The sequence below is a fragment of the Moschus berezovskii genome, chromosome 8 (genome assembly GCF_049115385.1).
Source record: "Moschus berezovskii isolate FMDL1 chromosome 8, NW_MosBer_1.0, whole genome shotgun sequence".
Classification (NCBI taxonomy): domain Eukaryota; kingdom Metazoa; phylum Chordata; class Mammalia; order Artiodactyla; family Moschidae; genus Moschus; species Moschus berezovskii.
The window spans coordinates 50,310,832-50,328,472 of record NC_142467.1 but is presented as its reverse complement, the minus strand read 5'-3'; the positions used below and the strand labels follow the sequence as shown (position 1 = coordinate 50,328,472).

General features: G+C 43.1%; 2 protein-coding genes across 4 annotated transcripts in view; one reads left to right on the top strand and one right to left on the bottom strand.

Annotated features, from left to right (window-relative positions):
• The window catches only part of PDE6A (phosphodiesterase 6A), an 81,031-nt gene that overhangs the window by 32,090 nt on the left and 31,300 nt on the right, over positions 1 to 17,641 (bottom strand). The window contains exons 7-11 of one of the 3 annotated variants that reach the window (XM_055431497.2): positions 11,219 to 11,285; positions 7,000 to 7,047; positions 3,016 to 3,165; positions 2,325 to 2,468; positions 199 to 264 (exon numbers count right to left, since the gene is read on the bottom strand). In XM_055431497.2, the coding sequence (XP_055287472.1) occupies positions 199 to 264; positions 2,325 to 2,468; positions 3,016 to 3,165; positions 7,000 to 7,047; positions 11,219 to 11,285 (475 nt within the window). Of the gene's footprint in view, positions 1 to 198; positions 265 to 2,324; positions 2,469 to 3,015; positions 3,166 to 3,951; positions 4,495 to 6,999; positions 7,048 to 11,218; positions 11,286 to 17,641 lie in introns of those variants that run through there. The other 2 variants (XM_088838565.1, XM_088838566.1) reach the window with 2 other exon arrangements.
• SLC26A2 (solute carrier family 26 member 2) overlaps positions 4,439 to 17,641 on the top strand; it is a 75,239-nt gene continuing 62,036 nt past the window's right edge. The window contains exon 1 of the mRNA XM_055431501.2: positions 4,439 to 4,573. The gene's annotated coding sequence lies outside the window, so the exon portion shown is untranslated. The remainder of the gene's footprint in view (positions 4,574 to 17,641) is intronic.

Below are 17,641 nucleotides of genomic sequence, written 5' to 3'. Positions count from 1 at the left end.
TGACTGGGGCACATGGGGAATTCCTCGGTCCCTCCCTCACCCCACCCCCCACCAGCCCTGTCCCTGATCTGAGTCTGCTGGAAGGATCAGAGCAGAGTGGCAAGGGTCACACTTGGCAGAGATGCTCCCCACACATGCTTGGGGCATGCACGCCCTGTGCTTGTAACAGGTCAGGACCGGCGCTGCTGCCCAGCTCACCAGGATCTCAGCCAGTTCTTCTTCCTCGCATTCCCACGGCTCCTTCCCATACACCTCTCTGGTTTTCTGCCAGGGCCCGAAAGAGCAGAGAAAAACATTAGTTTACTACATCTGAGGTCAAAGTATGTCTTATGAAAAGTAAGCTTTTCCATTTCCTTTTTTCTTCTTTCTCCAAAGTTCTCACAACAGAGCTATCATCTCAGAGAGGCTGCCATTCAGCGTTTATTGAAAAGTAAATTCAAGGTCATGGGATTTGGAGTCATGGAGTCCTGCGTGCAAATTCAAGCTCTAACAATTAGATCGCCCATTCCTCATCTGCAAAATGGGGATACTAAAAGTCCTTAACTGGCAGATTAAAATTAGATTATCCAAAGTCATTTTTAAAAAATGTATATGTAATTAAAATAATGCATGTAAATCACTGAGATCAGTGCTCGATACACAGTGTGTGCTAGGATTCAATAATGCTGTTGATATTCTTACTGTCCTTATTACTAACTGGGAGCCTGGAGATCTTGCTCATGGCCCTGGCTTTTCCTCTTACTATGTGACTTGAACCAAGTTCCTTCCCCTCTGTCCCTATTTTCCCTGTGTTACAGGGGGAGAGGAACCTGGACCCAATAACTTGTTCCAGATTTCTTGATCTAGAGCAGAGTCTACCTACTTTTAACTGGTTCACTATACCTCCATAGCATCTACATATACATCATGTGGCTTAAAATTGTGGACAGAAACAAGCAAATCATTAACCAGTTCATCCAAACTAGATATTTTCTTCTTTGAATTTCTCAGTTGTTGGGATCAAAATTACCCAATTTGTTGTGATATCTTTCCAGCTTAAGAAATGCCCTCTGAACACATTGGCTTATATTTTTTCAACTTGTGCAGTGCATAAACCCAACAAGTCTTGGGAACTCAGCTGGGCATCAAATCTAATGCTCTTTGGTTAATTCAGTTTGCTTCTAAAATCTTGATCTTTATGAGTCCAAAATTCCAGGAATGGTGGATCACTAATTCTCACATATCTTGGAAAGCCTGTCATCCCATTTCCCACCCACGTGGGACTCTCCTCTATAGCATCCTTGATATGTGATCATCCAGCCTGTGTTGCAATATTTCCCATGATAGGGTGCTCACTACCTTCCAAGGAAGCCCTTTAATAACAGTGATAATTTGCTCATTATCCTGATAAATGTTAAATGAGAACTATTTAGTGAGCTGTGTGATTTGGGGATAACTTCCTTCCCCCTTCTAGGCCTCAATTTTTTCATGTCTACAATAGGGTCAAAATCCTTACCGTGCCCATCTTACTGGGCTTGTGTAAGCCTCATAGGTATGAAATACCAGATATACTCTATAGCGATGAAACTATCTGATGGCTTCCTGCCAACATATGACCCTACCCTCTGAACTATTTCTTTGCTCAGAAAGTTTGACCTTCTAAGGCAGGTCTGATCCTGTCTCTGTAATTTAGAGCAAGACTCTCTGAGCCTCTACCTTCTCAGCTATAAAATAGGTGCAGTTAGCAGACCTCGGGGAGGGAGGCTCTGAGCAACTGATCATTGTCCATTGGTCTGTCAGATAGAGCTTCCTCTCAGAGTGGGAATTGTGTTTGGTGACTCCATCTCTAGTACCAACCAAGTCAGCCCTGAGCACAGAGGAAAATGGAGTTTCTAGAGCTGTTAAGACAAGGCATGGGTTTTAAGACTAAGGTAACTTGCGAGTCCCTTGGACTGCAAGGAGATCCAACAAGTCCATCCTAAAGGAGATCAGTCCTGGGTGTTCATTGGAAGGACTGATGTTGAAGTTGAAACTCCAATACTTTGGCCACCTGATGTGAAGAACTGATTCATTTGAAAAGACCCTGATGCTGGGAAAGATTGAGGGCAGGAGGAGAGGGGACAACAGAGGATAAGATGATTGGATGGCATCACCGACTCAATGAACATGGGTTTGGGTGGACTCTGGGAGTTGGTGATGGACAGGGAGGCCTGGCGTGCTGTGGTTCATGGGATCGCAAAGAGTCAGACACGACTGAATGACTGAACTGAACTGAACCCTGGGAGGGACAGCTGTTCCCAGAACAGCCGTTTCTTGAGGAGAAACAGGGAAAAACCACTACCCACCAAGATTGTCTGGATTTCTTCATTGTCACACTTCACGTGGTATTTCACCATGTCTTGGAAAATATCCTTCCTGTTTTCAAGTTTGTTCATCGACTCATAAGTGTCAGGATTTAAGACAGACCAGCCCAGGAACTGAGCCAAAGACTGAGAGGAAAGAAAGGAACAATCAGAGGGAGAACATTCTGCTCTGGTCCTTTCTCTGTAACTTGGGGCAAGACTCTAAGCCTCCATCTTCTCAGCTATAAAACAGGTGTGGTTAGCTGTGTGCTGGCCTCCTCAAAGGGATGCTGTGAGGATAAGATAAAATGATGGATGAGAATACACTTTGAGTAAAGCTTTAGCACAAAGTGTTGTCCTCATGCATAACAACTTCACAAAAAGGGAATGTGTTGTCCATATGTGGGGACAGAGGATATAAATGAACTCTTCTTTCTGCTCAACTTTGCTGTGAACCTAAAACTTCTCTAAAAGGTTAATTTTTAAAAAGGGGAATATAGATTTTTTTGACAACAGAGAGTGCAGGAGGACAGCCAAACAAAAACTTGGATTAAGGAAAGTATCTACAAGGCGAGCCCCCATCTCTCCTGGGCTGGGGCAGCAGCATGCTAGGTCCCCACCATGTGGCTCTGGAAGTCCCACGTCCAGAGTCACCTCTGAATCCCATGTCCAGAAGCCTCCTTAAAAACCATACCTCCATGAGGGTCTCATCCATTTCATCAAAGGGTTTTCCATCTTTGCGATTGTAAAATGTGGCCACCCCAACAATTTCTTCCTTCTTGTTCACAATGGGCATAGAAAGAACATTTTTAATCATCCATCCAGACTCATCCAGAGGCTCTTTCTGCAAGAGAAGAGCCAGAATAAGTTGCTCGGGCACCAGGCTACAGAGACATCCATGATGGATTTCATGCTGTGTTGCGACCCTGCTTGGCCAAGGGGGTGGCAGGAGGTTAGCCCTTGTTGGATTACACCTGGTTTCAGTCACCAAATGCCATGAGCAGTTTGCCCATCTGGTGGGAGCTCCACAAGCCAAATAGCAATACCATTTTCATTCCTAAGATATCAGGGCCATTTTTTGCCAGGCAGTGAGTTGTGTGTTGCTGGCTCTAAGGATGCCCACAAACAGTACAGGGAGGCAGTGTTTCCCTTTCAGATACAGGAGCTGACTGTGGAAGACTGGCTTAGCAGGGGCTCTGGTGATACTTGTAACTTTGAACTCATCAAGTAGATATAACCTGCACCTTTTTTTCCCCCATATGTATAAATAAATGTATATTATATTTAAAAGGCAGTAACACTCTTCCCATCCCTATTTCTTCTTTCTCTCGTAACGTGCAGTAGCAGGTAGAAAGATCTCGTGAAGGTTGCTCCAAAGCCCATGGGAGTGGATGTTCCGGTAGGCCTGGGGCTCCGCTGCTGGGGGCCTGGCCATGTGGGGACAGTGCTGGCACCAGGCTCGGTCGCCTTTGTACCACTCGTTAGTGGTCTGGTTGGTGGCAGCCAGGTACAGACAGAAGCACAGGTAGCCCCCCAGGAGGAAGCTCAGTACCACGACAAAGCCCATCAGGAAGACGATCCTTGGGAAGGTCAGGAACAGGTACTGAACAAGAAAGACAGTGTCAACAACCTGCAAGTGGCCGAAGTCATCGACGTAGGTCTGCAGGGACACGTCCGACATTACCACCAGCCGGACCAGGAACACGGCACTCACCACGGCCATGGTGGCGGCCCAGGCCGTCGGCGTTGAGAGGCAGGAGAGGCAGTACCGGGCGTTCCAGGCCCCGATGCAGTTGTTCACCCACACACAGTGATGGTCAAACCGGTGCACACACCGGTTACACACACTGCAGCACTTGGACCGTGCTGGTTTCCTCAAATCACAAGTAGGGCACCTCACGTTCTTTGGGAACATCACTTCATTGAATTCATAAACTTGAAGGAACAGTAATTTGTTTGCTTTTGTTATGGTACCAGGGTTGGTTACACAACTTAGGGCGAAAAAAAACAGGTTTACAATCAGCAGCAGATAAGGCAGGAAAAGGTAACACAAAGAGAACTCCAGCTGTTGACAGAGGCCAAATATTTCCCAGGTGTATTCAGTAAAAACCATCCCTTGCAAGATGAGATGCAGGATAACGAAGGTGTAGTTTCTTTATGGAAGAGGTAATGAAGCACTCTCAGCATGGCTCTCTGAAGACTTTCCGGAATTACATATGAAAATATCTGTGCTCCTCTGCTGATCAGGCCTTGTAAGTAATGGGTTTTCGAGCCTATGCAGATCATCACAAAACCAAGCAGCACCAAAGCCAGGTAGAGTAAGAAGAGAATCAGAAAGTCCATCCTGGGGGAGGTGATTTGGGGTCCCCAGCCTACATATTTCTTTTCTCTGGATAGCTTTCAGCAGACAGCTCTGGTGTTCCTCCTCTGAACATTCAGGGAGAACTCACACGGCACCTCCTCTCATGCAATGGCATGCGCCTGGCGCAACGAGTGGCCCCCAAAGCTACAGGAGACATGGTTCCCCGAGGAGGATGGATCTGGTGCCAGGATCTGCCAGCAACCAGCGGCTCCCTTGCCTGCGCCTGCAGGGCGCGTCCCCCAACCTGCACCTTTTGACTGCCAATCTGCCTGTCTGTATTCTTTTTGGCATGTCATTTTATCTCCATGGGCCTCAATTTTCCCATCTATACATGGGGACGGTGGTAAGAGTATTTGCCTCATGGGACAAATGAGAAAATAGAGGTGAAATTTCTTGGTCAATTAGAAGGTGTTCTTTGTGAGTCATTTCCTATTTGAGCCTCACTTCTATCATCTATAAAAATGGGAATAACTAGACTAGATACTTTCTAGGCTCTTTTCCCACTGATTCATTAAAGATTTATCAAGTGTTTTACAATGTGCAAGAGCTAGAATCTGAGGAAACCAAGGAAAGGAAGGCACAGGTGTTGTTCTCAAGTTGCCCGTCATCTGGAAGGTAAGGAGGCCATCAGATGGCACGCAGGAAGTTCTCTAAGGTACTGTGGGAGCCAAGGAAGGGAAGGAAGTCAAGAAAGGTTTCCTGGAGTCGGAGAGTCTTCCAGCTCAGATGTTCCAAGGTTTTGAAGGCGGCAAGATGATGGTTATTATTCTTTCTGTAACACTGGAACTTAGCACCTGGCAGGAGTGACTCCAGAGTGATGCAGAACAGAGGCCAAAGGGCGCAGGGCTGTCAGTCAGGAAACTTGAGTTTAAGGCCTGCCTTCCTCCCCACTCTCTACCTCACCTTGGGGGAGTCCCTTCCCTCTGAAGACCCTGATAAGGAGGCAGATTTTATCAAGAGTGAAATGGGAAAGCATTAAAGATTTTTAAGGAGAGAAGTTATTTGAGACAACCTATGTTTTTTTTTAAACATCACTTGGGCTACTTTGTGGAGATAGAAGACTATGATCTAAAAACAAGATCAGACCTGATTTATGAATATGAGTAATAAGATGACTTGGGTAAAGACCAAGTTCTCTTTGGGTTATAATCATGGTAGCAACTCTCAGCAACAGTCTGCCTTGTCATACTGATATGGTTAACCTTGGAAGGATATTCGCTCTAAGGTCTTTCGTAATGTTCCTTAAGGAGTAAACACATAAGCCACTAATTTTTATATGAGTCATTTTTATTTCCTTCTTCATTATTTTCTGACCACTCATGATTTGTTTTCCGTATACCTAGCATGCTAAACTCAAAATATTTACAGGGCACCTGCAACTGAAGATGTTAAGAAAGATAAGCCACAACCTTTGACCTAAGGAAGCCAATATTTTGCCAAGAAGAATTACTCTAAAAGGCAAGGAAGGAACGTGAAATATGAGGTCAGGGACATGGAGTGACAAAGACAAACTCCTTGGCATGGCCTTCCAGGCCCTCTGTGGCCTGGCCTCTGTCTCTCTCTCTAGAATTTCCTCCTGCCACTCTCCCCTCAGGCTCATTGGTCTACTCTGGTTCCTTCCACAAGCCTTCTCTTTCCTGCAATCCTCTCTCCACTTTTTACTGCCCAAACGTAATTTCTCAAGGACACATTCCTTGATTCCTTCCGGATGAACTCAGGCCCCCCTGAGATTGCCTCCTCTACCCTCCTCCTGGCCAGCACTCCACATGTCTCTCTCCCCATGAGATCATGAGCTCCTGGCAAACATAGACTATGCCTGTCTGGTCCACCTCTGAAGCCAGTGTAGCATTGTGCCAATGCTTGGCCCAGACCGTGCCCTCCACAAACATTTTTTTAAAAAGACACACAGACAACATCAAATGGAATACTAAACAAGATTCTGTGATCATCTTAAGGAGACAGAAATGATACTCAGCCAGGGGAAGCAGAATAAAACTTCATAAAAGTTTCATAGCATTGAGTCTGTCACTGAAGGGCAGAGGGCATCTGGGCAAGAGATGGTGGTGAGGGAGAGAACTGCATAAGCAAAGGTCCCGAGGCCAGAAAGCAAAGGCTATAAACCTTAAAACCAAATGGAACCTTGGCATTTACCAAATTAATTCTCTCCCCACTTCCATTGGCGCATGACTTTTTTCCACTCACATTTTCACTTTATTGAGATTGCTTCCAAATAAAGTAGATGGATTCTAATGTATTCTAATCCCCCTTGGGGGAAAAATACCATATAACTAAGAGAGCAAACGAAAAATGACTTACCTGGAATGCAAAAAAGTCTTCCGCAGGCGCATTCATGATGTTGCAAATCTGAAAGCCATGGAGAGGAATAATGGAGTTTTTATTAGACTTGATAGAGTACACATCGAGGGCACTGGCATGCTATTTTCAAAAATACCACATCCTTGCCCACGGCATTCACATTCTTTTCATTAGGTAGACATGCTCATGATGGTTTTGAATTATTAACTGAGGTTACTGAACAGGAAAGCTGCCTTATAAACATGACTTCTTACCATTTACCTTACTTCTCAGTCATTTCTAAGCTTTGAGAAAGTGAAGGCTACAATTTGTCATTTTTAATAGCTGTATAGTGTCCCATTTTCTTTTCTTTACATTAGCGTTTTTTCATATTTCATTTTTTAGTTATACATATCCATAGACCTACTCTTTTTCAGATGCTTTTCCCATACAGATTATTACAGAGTATGTGTAGAGTTCCCTGTGCTGTACAGTAGATCATTGTTGATTATCTATTTTATATATAGTAGAGTATATCTATTAATCTGAACCTCCGAATTTATCCTTCCCCTCCCGCCCCACTACCTTTCTCCTTTAGGTAACAGTAAGCTTGTTTTCTAAGTCTGTGAGTCTGTTTCTGTTTTGTGTATAAGTTCATTTGTGTCTCTTTCTTTAGATTCCATACATACCTGATAGCATGTGCTTGTAGATATCACATACAATCACTTATAGGAGGAATCTAATTTATTGTTTGTAGACTTTTTGATGATGGCCGTTCTGACCAGTGTGAGGTGATAACCTCATTGTGGTTTTGATTTGCATTTATCTAATAATTAGTCATGTTAAGCATATGTTTTTGGCCATCTGTCTACTTTCTTTGGAGAAATACCTATTTAGAATCTTCTGCCTAGTTTTTGATTGTGTTGTCCTTTTTTCTGGATATAGATCTGTATGAACTTTCCATAAATTTTGGAGATTAATCCTTTGTTAGTTACTTTGCAAATATTTTCTCCATTCTGTGAGTTGTCTTTTTGTTCTGTTTGTGGTTACCTTAGCTGCACAAAAGCTTGTAAGTTTGATTAGGTCTCATTTGTTTATTTTTGTTTTTATTTGCATTTCTCTAGGAGGTGGATCCAAAAAGATATTGGTGTGATTTATGTCAGAGAGTGTTCTGCCTCTGTTTTCCTCTAGGAGTTTTACAGAGTCTGGTCCTATATTTAGGTCTTTAATTCATTTTGAGTTTATTTTTGTACATGGTGTTAGGGAATGTTCTAATTTCATTCTTTTAGACATAGCTGTCCAGTTTCCCAGCACCACTTATTGAAGAGACTGTCTTTTCTCACTGTATATTTTTGCCTCCTTTGTCGTCGATTAATTGGCCATAGCTTGTGGGTGTATTTCTTGACTTTTTATCCTGTTCCATTGATCTATAAGTCTGTCTTTGTACTGACACCATATTGTTTTGGTTACTGTAGCTTTATAGTAAGGTGTCCCATTTTCTTTACCCTTTTGTTCAGAATTGGATTATGTCCAGTTTTTTTTAATTAATATAAATAATATTACTGTAAACACCTTTGAAACAATTGTATTTGTTTTGCCAGGCAAGAGTTTTTCCTTGTGGTATAAATATCACAGCAGATGAAACAAAAAGTGCTGTAGCTCTGGTTGGCATGTTGTAAAATTTTTCTCCTGACAGCTAGGCCAGTTTACTCTATTGCGCCAGTGATACTTATCTGATCCCTCCAGAGCCCTGCCTATGGGGCCACTGTTCAGATTTTTCCATAAGATGTTGCATAAAACCCAAATGAACTTTTTGGCCTACCCAGTAGTGACCATCCAGGTTTTCTCTTTCTCCTCTTGCATTCTCTACCTTCTCATTACCCACCCACACCTCAGAAGACCATCTGCTAGTTTCTGTCCCCACTCCCCTATCCTGCCACCTTCCCACCAAGCCTGTTCTCATTAAGGACATCAGTGACCTCCTAATTGCCAAACCCAGTGGGGATTTTCAGTTCTTATCTCACTGGATCACTTTTGTTGCATTTGGTATTCTCTCTCTTTATTGAAATTTTCCACTCTCTTGGTTTCCATGACACTACCCACTCCTGGGTCTCCAGACATTTCTGAACCCTTCTACCAATTTTCCTTCACACACTCTTTTTCCGCCACCCAATCTTTAAACGTTGGCATCCTCCAATATCCTCCTTGAGTCCCTCTCACTCTCCCTGGTAACTTTATCCACACTCATGGTTTCAAGTACCATCTGCTACTAGGAGCAAAATGGTCAAGGATTATAATATTTTCTATACTATAATATCTTCTGCATTGTGGTCAGTATGAATCTCTACCTTTTGTTGACACAAATCTCCATCTTCATCCCTTATCTAGCTCCACAGTGGCAGAGTCATCTCTTTAGCTACTTGCTGGACACCTATTCCTGAAAAAAGTCTCTGTCACACCTTACCTGAAACTGATCTCAGCAGGTAACATCCAAACTTGGTGGCAGCATTATCCATCCAGTCTAGACATCTGAAGTTGCCTTTGACTATTCTCTCTCTGTCTCTCTGCTCACAATCAGTCACAAAGCTCTCTCCCTGTTAGATCTGAGTTCTGATCTTCCTCTCTCCACCTCATCTTTGTTTGAGTCGTGAGTATTAAATGATCAAATGTATTTACTGCCTGGCTTATCATAAGCACTCTGTGGCTGTTTAGTGTTCTTCACTGCCTCTGCCTTTGTTGAGATGTTCATCATCTCATTTGCGATGATGTACTTTTCTCTCTGCTTCCAATCTTAAGTCTTTTCAGATCTATTTTCCAGGCTTTCAGAATTTTCTTTCTAAAACGAAATTTCTTGTGTCAACCTCTTACTTAAAAACCCATCACCTGTGGATTAAAGTTCCACCCTCTTGATCTAGCATCCAAAGCTGCTGTGATCTGGCCCTTCCTTTTTTCCCCCTCAAGCCTCATCTCGTGCCATCTTCCTGTCTCAAACCTAACCCTCCAGCCACTCCAAACTGCACACACCATGTTGCTCCCAATCTCCAAGCTAGAGTTGTTGGCCCACCATGTTTGTTGTTTTCTCCGCCATGTTGCTTCCTGGTTCCTACCTGCCTTCAGTTCAGTTCAGTTCAGTCGCTCAGTCGTGTCTGACTCTTTGTGACCCCATGAATCACAGCACGTCAGGCCTCCCTGTCCATCACCAACTCCCGGAGATCACTCAAACTCATGTCCATCGAGTCGATGATGCCATCCAGCCATCTCATTCTCCATCGTCCCCTTCTCCTCCTGCCACCAATCCCTCCCAGCATCAGGGTCTTTTCCAGTGAGTCAACTCGTCGCATGAGGTGGCCAAAGTATTGGAGTTTCAGCTTTAGCATCAGTCCTTCCAATGAACACCCAGGACTGATCTCCTTTAGAATGGACTGGTTGGATAACTCATACCAAAACACCCTGGAAAGTAAAGGCTGGTTTTGATGCACCCCCCTACTTTGTGTTCCTAGAATATACCATGTACATCTCTATTGTGACCCTATTGCATTATAATATATATCTGTCCATAAAGATATCTCCCATCTGATGATGAGCTTCAGGACAAAAAGTATTTGACTCATCTATCTTTGTATCCCACAGCCAACTACAGTACCTGGCACATAGAGAATGCCCAGTAAATAAACACCCTGATACATGAACCGCATTGTGTAGTGTGTGCCTGGGAAAGGATACAGAGATGAGCAGCCTCAAATTCGGGGGTGATGTGCTGCTAGTACCCATGGCCCTTCTCTCAAGGGCAGGGGATGCTGTGACTCTACCCTGGACCCTGTGGGTAGGGCATGTGGGAGACAGAGCATTTGAGCTCTGCTGTGTGGTTAAAAATGTGGCAGGGATGGGGGCTTGGAAGGGGCAACCAGGTCTCTGGGATAAGAGGCTGGGTCTTGCTCTGTGGTGAGCCTTGTGGACCAGCCAGTCATGACATTATCCCTGATATTTGCATAAGTATCTTTGGTTGTCAGGGAGACTTACACTTCTCTGTCTCATGTTTCTTCAAATGTCAATTCTCTGCACCTCCCCTTGGACCAGCCATCAGGTGAGTTGAGAAACGAGAGAACCAGGCTTTGAGAGATCCATACTTCCCATAGTTTTTCCCACTCGCTTGATCTGAAATCCCTTCACGCTTCAACATTAAAAAGAGTGATTCAAAAACTGATTCAAAACTCTCCCCCTTCAACGTTACATTACTTACCAGGCCATTTTGGGCAACATAAGTGGGGAGACCGCTCACTAAAGCCCAGTGGTCTGGAGGTGGATTCCTGTCAAGATCAAAGACAGTGGTGACTTTTGCGGTGGGGACAGATGGACTAAAAACTGGAAACTGGATCTCACCCTCCCTCTTCTCTCTGGTGGCTCCAAGTACCCCCCCCCCCCCGCCCAAGATTAAGCCCCATATCTTGGCTCAGCATCTTAATGTCCAAATGTAGACACTGAGAAAAAAGTTATAAATCAGTTTTATGGATTTCATGCTGTCTAAGAGACAAAATTGATCCAACAGATGGTTACTGGCTGCTGAGCAAAACCAGATGCCATCATTTCCCTCCACCAGTCCTTATGTAGAGTGAGTTGCTCAATACCGTGTAGAGTGAGGGAAACCCACCTAGAATGAGCTCCTACTACATGCCAAGCACTGAGTTAGGAGCTTTACATACTTATTTATCCCTCATTCCCAAGTGACTCAGATGGTAAAGCATCTGCCTGCATTGCAGGAGACCTGGGTTTGATTCCTGGGTCAGAAAGATCCCATGGAGAAGGGAATGGCAACCCATTCCAGTATTCTTGCCTGGAAAATTCCATGGACAGAGGAACCTGGCAGGCTACAGTCCATGGGATTGCAAAGAGTCAGACACGACTGAGTGACTAACATACACAGCAATATCACAATTTAGATTTATATGTTTATTTTATATGGTATATTTTTACTTGTTTATTGCTAAAAATACACAGAAAAATGAATTAAGAACTTCAGTTGTTTGAAAGTGAACACTTGTGGAACTCCACCTATGAAACTCTAACAACCTGTCGGCACCTTAGAAACCCCTAACCTTCCCCTCCCACTCACAACCTTCTCCTGAACCCCAAAGGGAACGGTTGTCCCAACTTTATGATTCTTGCTTTTCTGTGGAGTTTTACCACCTGGTTTCCTGTACCCTGTTTCACATATTTTTCAACTTCATTCAGGTAGAATCATTCAATGTACATGCATTATTTTGTTGGACTTTTTTTCATGTTGCTGTAATTCATTTGTTTGATAGACTTAAACCATTTTTCCTTGTAAGATTGTATATAATTTATGCATTCAACTGTTGATGGACATTCCCCTTGCTGCTGCTGCTGCTGCTAAGTCACTTCAGTCGTGTCCAACTCTGTGTGACCCCATAGATGGCAGCCCACCAGGCTCCCCCGTCGCTGGGATTCTCCAGGCAAGAACACTGGAGTGGGTTGCCATTTCCTTCTCCAATGTGTGAAAGTGAAGTCGCTCAGTCATGTCTGACTCGTAGCGACCCCATGGACTGCAGCCTACCAGGCTCCTCCGTCCATGGGATTTTCTAGGCAAGAGTACTGGAGTGGCTTGCCATTGCCTTTTCCGTAGTGTGAGTCTAATATGAATATTGCTGCTTCCAACACTCTGGTGTATGTGCGCTTTCAGTTCCATGGGGTATCTCTGGAGTAGAAATACTGGGTCATAAGATGTGCATATCTTCAACTTTACTTGAGGAAGCCAAACTGTTTTCTAAAACCCAATTTGCACTACGATCTGTGGATATTAGAGCTGCCTTTGCTCCATGTCTCTGTCAATGCTTTAGTATTTTCAGACATTAAAAAAAATATTTTTAGATTAATAAAGTTCTCTATGGAAATAATTATAACATGTTTCTGTTAATGTGACAGATTTTATAGATTGATTGTTCTAATGTTAGCTTTGCATTCCTGGAATAAACTCAATTGGGTCATGATGTATAACACTTCTTAGTTATTATCTGCTAAAATTTTTTTAGGATCTTTGCATCTAGGTTCACAAGTAAGCTTGGTATGAATTTTCCTCTTTCATACAGACTTTGTTGAGTTTTGGTGTCAAGTTTATGCTAGTCACTTTCCCCCCCCCTCTATTCTCTTGGATAATTTATATGAGAATTGTGTTATTTCTTCCTTAAATATTTAGTAAAACTCATCTCTGAAGGCATCTGAGCCTGAAATGTTTTTGTGGAAGGGTTTTAATGTATTTTACTGTTATAAGACTATTGTGATTTTCTATTTCTTTGTGATTTATATTTAGTAGGTTTTATTTTTATAGGAATTTGCCTCTTTCATCTAGATTTAAAATTTTCTGGGCATAATATCCTCTTATTGTATCCTGTTAGTGTCTGTATGATTGTGGTTATTCCCCTTTTCCTTCCTGATACAGTTTGAGTTCCTATTTTTCTTGCTCAGTCTTGCCAGAAATTCATCAATTTTATTAATCTATCCAAGAAACCAACTTTTGGCATTTGTTCAATATTTTGTTAATATTTAATTAATTTCTGGGCTTATCTTTATTATTTTGGAAGGGTATGCTTGTTTGTTGTTCGTTTCTTGAGATGATGTGATGAATAGCTCCTGTCTGCCCCTCCAAAGCCACTTCCAACCTGCTTCTCCCTATCACGGGAGGCCAGTCTGTGTGGATTTCACCAACAGGGTGTCTGGCTTTCTAGCTTCTGACTGAGTTTAGACTGAAGGGGAGAACTGGCCAAAACTACAGGGCGGTAGAAGAGGAAAGTCAGGTTATTTTTTTCCTTGGGTTCCCCCTGGCAGCGCTGCTCTAAGTTTGTTTTGTCTGCGCTTCTCTAATGATGGTCTGCTCTACATGACTGTTTCTCCTCACCACATTCTAGAAATTTCCTTGGGGCCCAGAAGTGCCTACAACTTTACTACTAAAATATTCTCTTGTGGTTGGTTTCCTTCATTCCACCCACACACACCTCTGTAATTCATCCCTTTGTAAATAAACCCTCCTTGATTTACCCTGATTAAAAACATTTTTTTCTTTGACTGTGCTGGGTCTTAGTGGTGGTACACAGAATCTTTAGTTGCAGCATTCAAACTCTTAGTTGCAGCATGTGGGATCTAGTCCCCTGACCAGGATCAAACCCAGGCCCCCTGCACTGGGGGAGTAGGGTCTGAGCCACTGGACCACCAGGGAAGTCCTGAAATACCCTAATTTAAATGTGACACCTAGTATCTGTTGGAGAAGGCAATGGCAAGCCACTCCAGTACTCTTGCCTAGAAAATCGCATGGACAGAGGAGCCTGGTGGGCTGCAGTGCATGGGGTTGCTACTAGTCGGACACGACTGAGTGACTTCACTTTCACTTTTCACTTTCACGCATTGGAGAAGGAGATGGCAACCCACTCCAGTGTTCTTGCCTGGAGAATCCCAGGGACGGCGGAGCCTGGTGGGCTGCCGTCTATGGGGTCGCACAGAGTCAGACACGACTGAAGCGACTTAGCAGCAGCAGCAGTATCTGTTGGGACCCTGGCTGGTATAATTTTGGTACACAGTTTATTACTTGATTGCCGGGAGAAATATCAATAACCTCAGATATTCAGATGACACCACCCTTATGGCAGAAAGTGAAGAGGAACTAAAAACCTCTTGATGAAAGTGAAAGAGGAGAGTGAAAAGGTTGGCTTGAAGCTCAACATTCAGAAAACAAAGATCATGGCATCTGGTCCCATCACTTCACGGGAAATAGATGGAGAAACAGTGGAAACAGTGTTAGACTTTATTTTTTGGGCTCCAAAATCACTGCAGATGCTGATTGCAGCCATGAAGTTAAAAGACGCTTACTCCTTGGAAGGAAAGTTATGACCCACCTAGATAGTATATTAAAAAGCAGAGACATTACTTTGCCAACCAAGGTCCGTCTAGTCAAGGCTATGGTTTTTCCAGTGGTCATGTATGGATGTGAGAGCTGGACTGTGAAGAAAGCTGATCACCAAAGAATTGATGCTTTTGAATTGTGGTGCTGGAGAAGACTCTTGAGAGTCCCCTGGACTGCAAGGAGATCCAACCAGTCCATTCTAAAGGAGATCAATCCTGGGTGTTCATTGGAAGGACTGATGCTAAAGCTGAAACTCCAATACTTTGGCCACCTCATGCGACGAGTTGACTCACTGGAAAAGACTCTGATGCTGGGAGGGATTGGGGGCAGGAGGAGACAGGGACGACAGAGAATGAGATGGCTGGATGGCATCACCAACTTGATGGACATGAGTTTGAGTGAACTCTGGGAGTTGGTGATGGACAGGAAGGCCTGGCATGCTGTGATTCATGTGGTTGCAAAGAGTCAGACATGACTGAGCGACTGAACTGAACTGAGTATGAAAGTGTAATACTGTAAATTTCACCTTAGGTATGATGTCACTGCATCACATTGGTTATCACATATCATGTGATATTGTCATTCTTTTCAGTTCAGAAAATATAATAATTCCCATTGAGTTCTTCTTTCACCCATGGATCATATGGAAGTGTATTCCTTTTTTTTTTTTCCATAAAAGTCATTTGTAGTTTCCAAGCATATGAAGATTTTTTTCTAATTAGCTCTTTGTTATTAGTTTCTAGCATATTTTCACTGTGACTAGAGGACATCTCTGTATGATTTCAATCATTTGAGGTTTGTTTTATGGTCTGTTTTATCACCAGTTATCATAAATGCACAGGTATTCTTGAAAAGACTGAGTGTTCTATAGTTTGGGTGTGAGATGTCATGTTCTATTAATGTATATATCCATTAGATCGTTTGGTAATTATCTTATTTAAATATTCTCTATTCTCTTTATTTTAGTCTGCTATATCAACTAGCAAATGTGAATTTGTCTATACATTCTTAAGTTTCTGTCAGTTTTTGCTTTCTTTTTGAGGCCACATCATTAAGCATATACACATTTGTAAATTCTTCCCAGAAAGTCAAGTTGAATTGACCCCTTTGTCCTTAAGAAGTGACTATCTTTACTAATGTGTACCTTGACACCTATTTTTATTTGATAGTAACATAGTTACATCAGTTTTCTTTTGATTATCATTTGCGAGGCGTATCTTTTGTTCATTCTTTCTCTGTATGATCTTTTAGACAGGTCCTCTTGTAAACAGGATATATGGTATTTCTTCATATATCAATATATCTTGGAACTCATTGGTTCTTAGAAGAACCTAGCCCGTGGGATCTCAACTGCCTGACCCCTGCAGTGTGAGTGCAGAGTCCTAACCCCTGGACTTCCAGGAAATTCCCAAGAACCGTTTTTTATACCTGAGGAAGAGAATGTTCTGCCAGTTAATCTGTAATGCAAAGCTTTTTGAACTTAAAATTATACATGAATATCGACAGAGCTCTTTTAGCATTTAGATTTAGGTTTTTATCATATCTTGCCTCTTTCTCCTATTTCTTTGTGCCATTCAAAGCTGCTTTTTGTTTTGGTGTTGCATCACAGTCTAATCTCTTGAAGTTACTTCTGGGAATTTATATTAAATTCAGTGTGGATACAGCCCCACTGTAGAAGGCAGAGGGGTGGATGTTATCAGAGACTAGAGGATGTGATACTTGGTGAGAAGTGGTGAGATGGGGAGCTGTGACCTGTGATAACTCCGAACACAGACAATGAGTCTGATAAACTGGCACCTCTCGAGAAGTGGTCAGAAAACAGGATGGGAGCAGAGTATGCTGTTGACAGGAAAAGAAAAAGAAATGAATTTGGAAAAGACTTAGTTGTTGTGTAAACAGGACTGAACAGAGAAAACCCAGAAACTCAGGAACTTAAAGCAATCTCTCATCCCTCATCAGGAAAAGATAAACCAGAGAACTGGGTTATCTGAGTGGCAGCATTATCAGAATTCTCTGGCAACAGCTGAGGCCTCTCACACCCACTGTTTAAGGACTGAGGTGACCTGCAATAAATCTCTTCATTTGAACCAGAAATGGGAGGAAAGGTGAGGCTCTCCACAGGGGCTGATTCTGGCCTCAAGGAGTCTGAAGTTCACTTGGGAAAGAGTCAAGCCTCAGACAGAACTGTGGGCATGGCTCTGGCACTCACAGAGGACTTGAATAGATAAAAAGACAACTGAGTTTTGGGACATGCTCTCCTGGCCAAAAAGTTCAAGCTTATATGCAAAACATTCTTGACTGTTGGAATCTTAAAATGGCCTTTGCGGCCCCACCACCTGCAGGTAGGCCTCACCCTCTGGGATTTCAGCCTTTTCATTATCCTCCTTGATCACTTCGGACATTGGAGGGGAATTCCTTGGTGGTCTAGTGGTTAGGACTCTGAGCTGTCCCTGATGAGGGCGCAGATTCAATCTCTGGGGAACTAAGATCCCACATGGTGCAACCAGAAAAAAAAAAAAAAATGACACTAGAGAGTAAGCTTTCCTTGGGGGCTGAATCACTTCCTTTGCTAACTTCCTAGCCTTTCCCTCACCCTCTGCCTTAGGCCCCAGATATGCCTCCACAGAAAACCATTGAAAAGCCCTGATCAGATCCATGGTCTCATTCCATAGAGAGGCCACTTACTAAACTGGACTTGGGACTTGAACTCACAGCAGCTGACTAAGAATCCAGCCTCATTTTCCAGCCTGCATG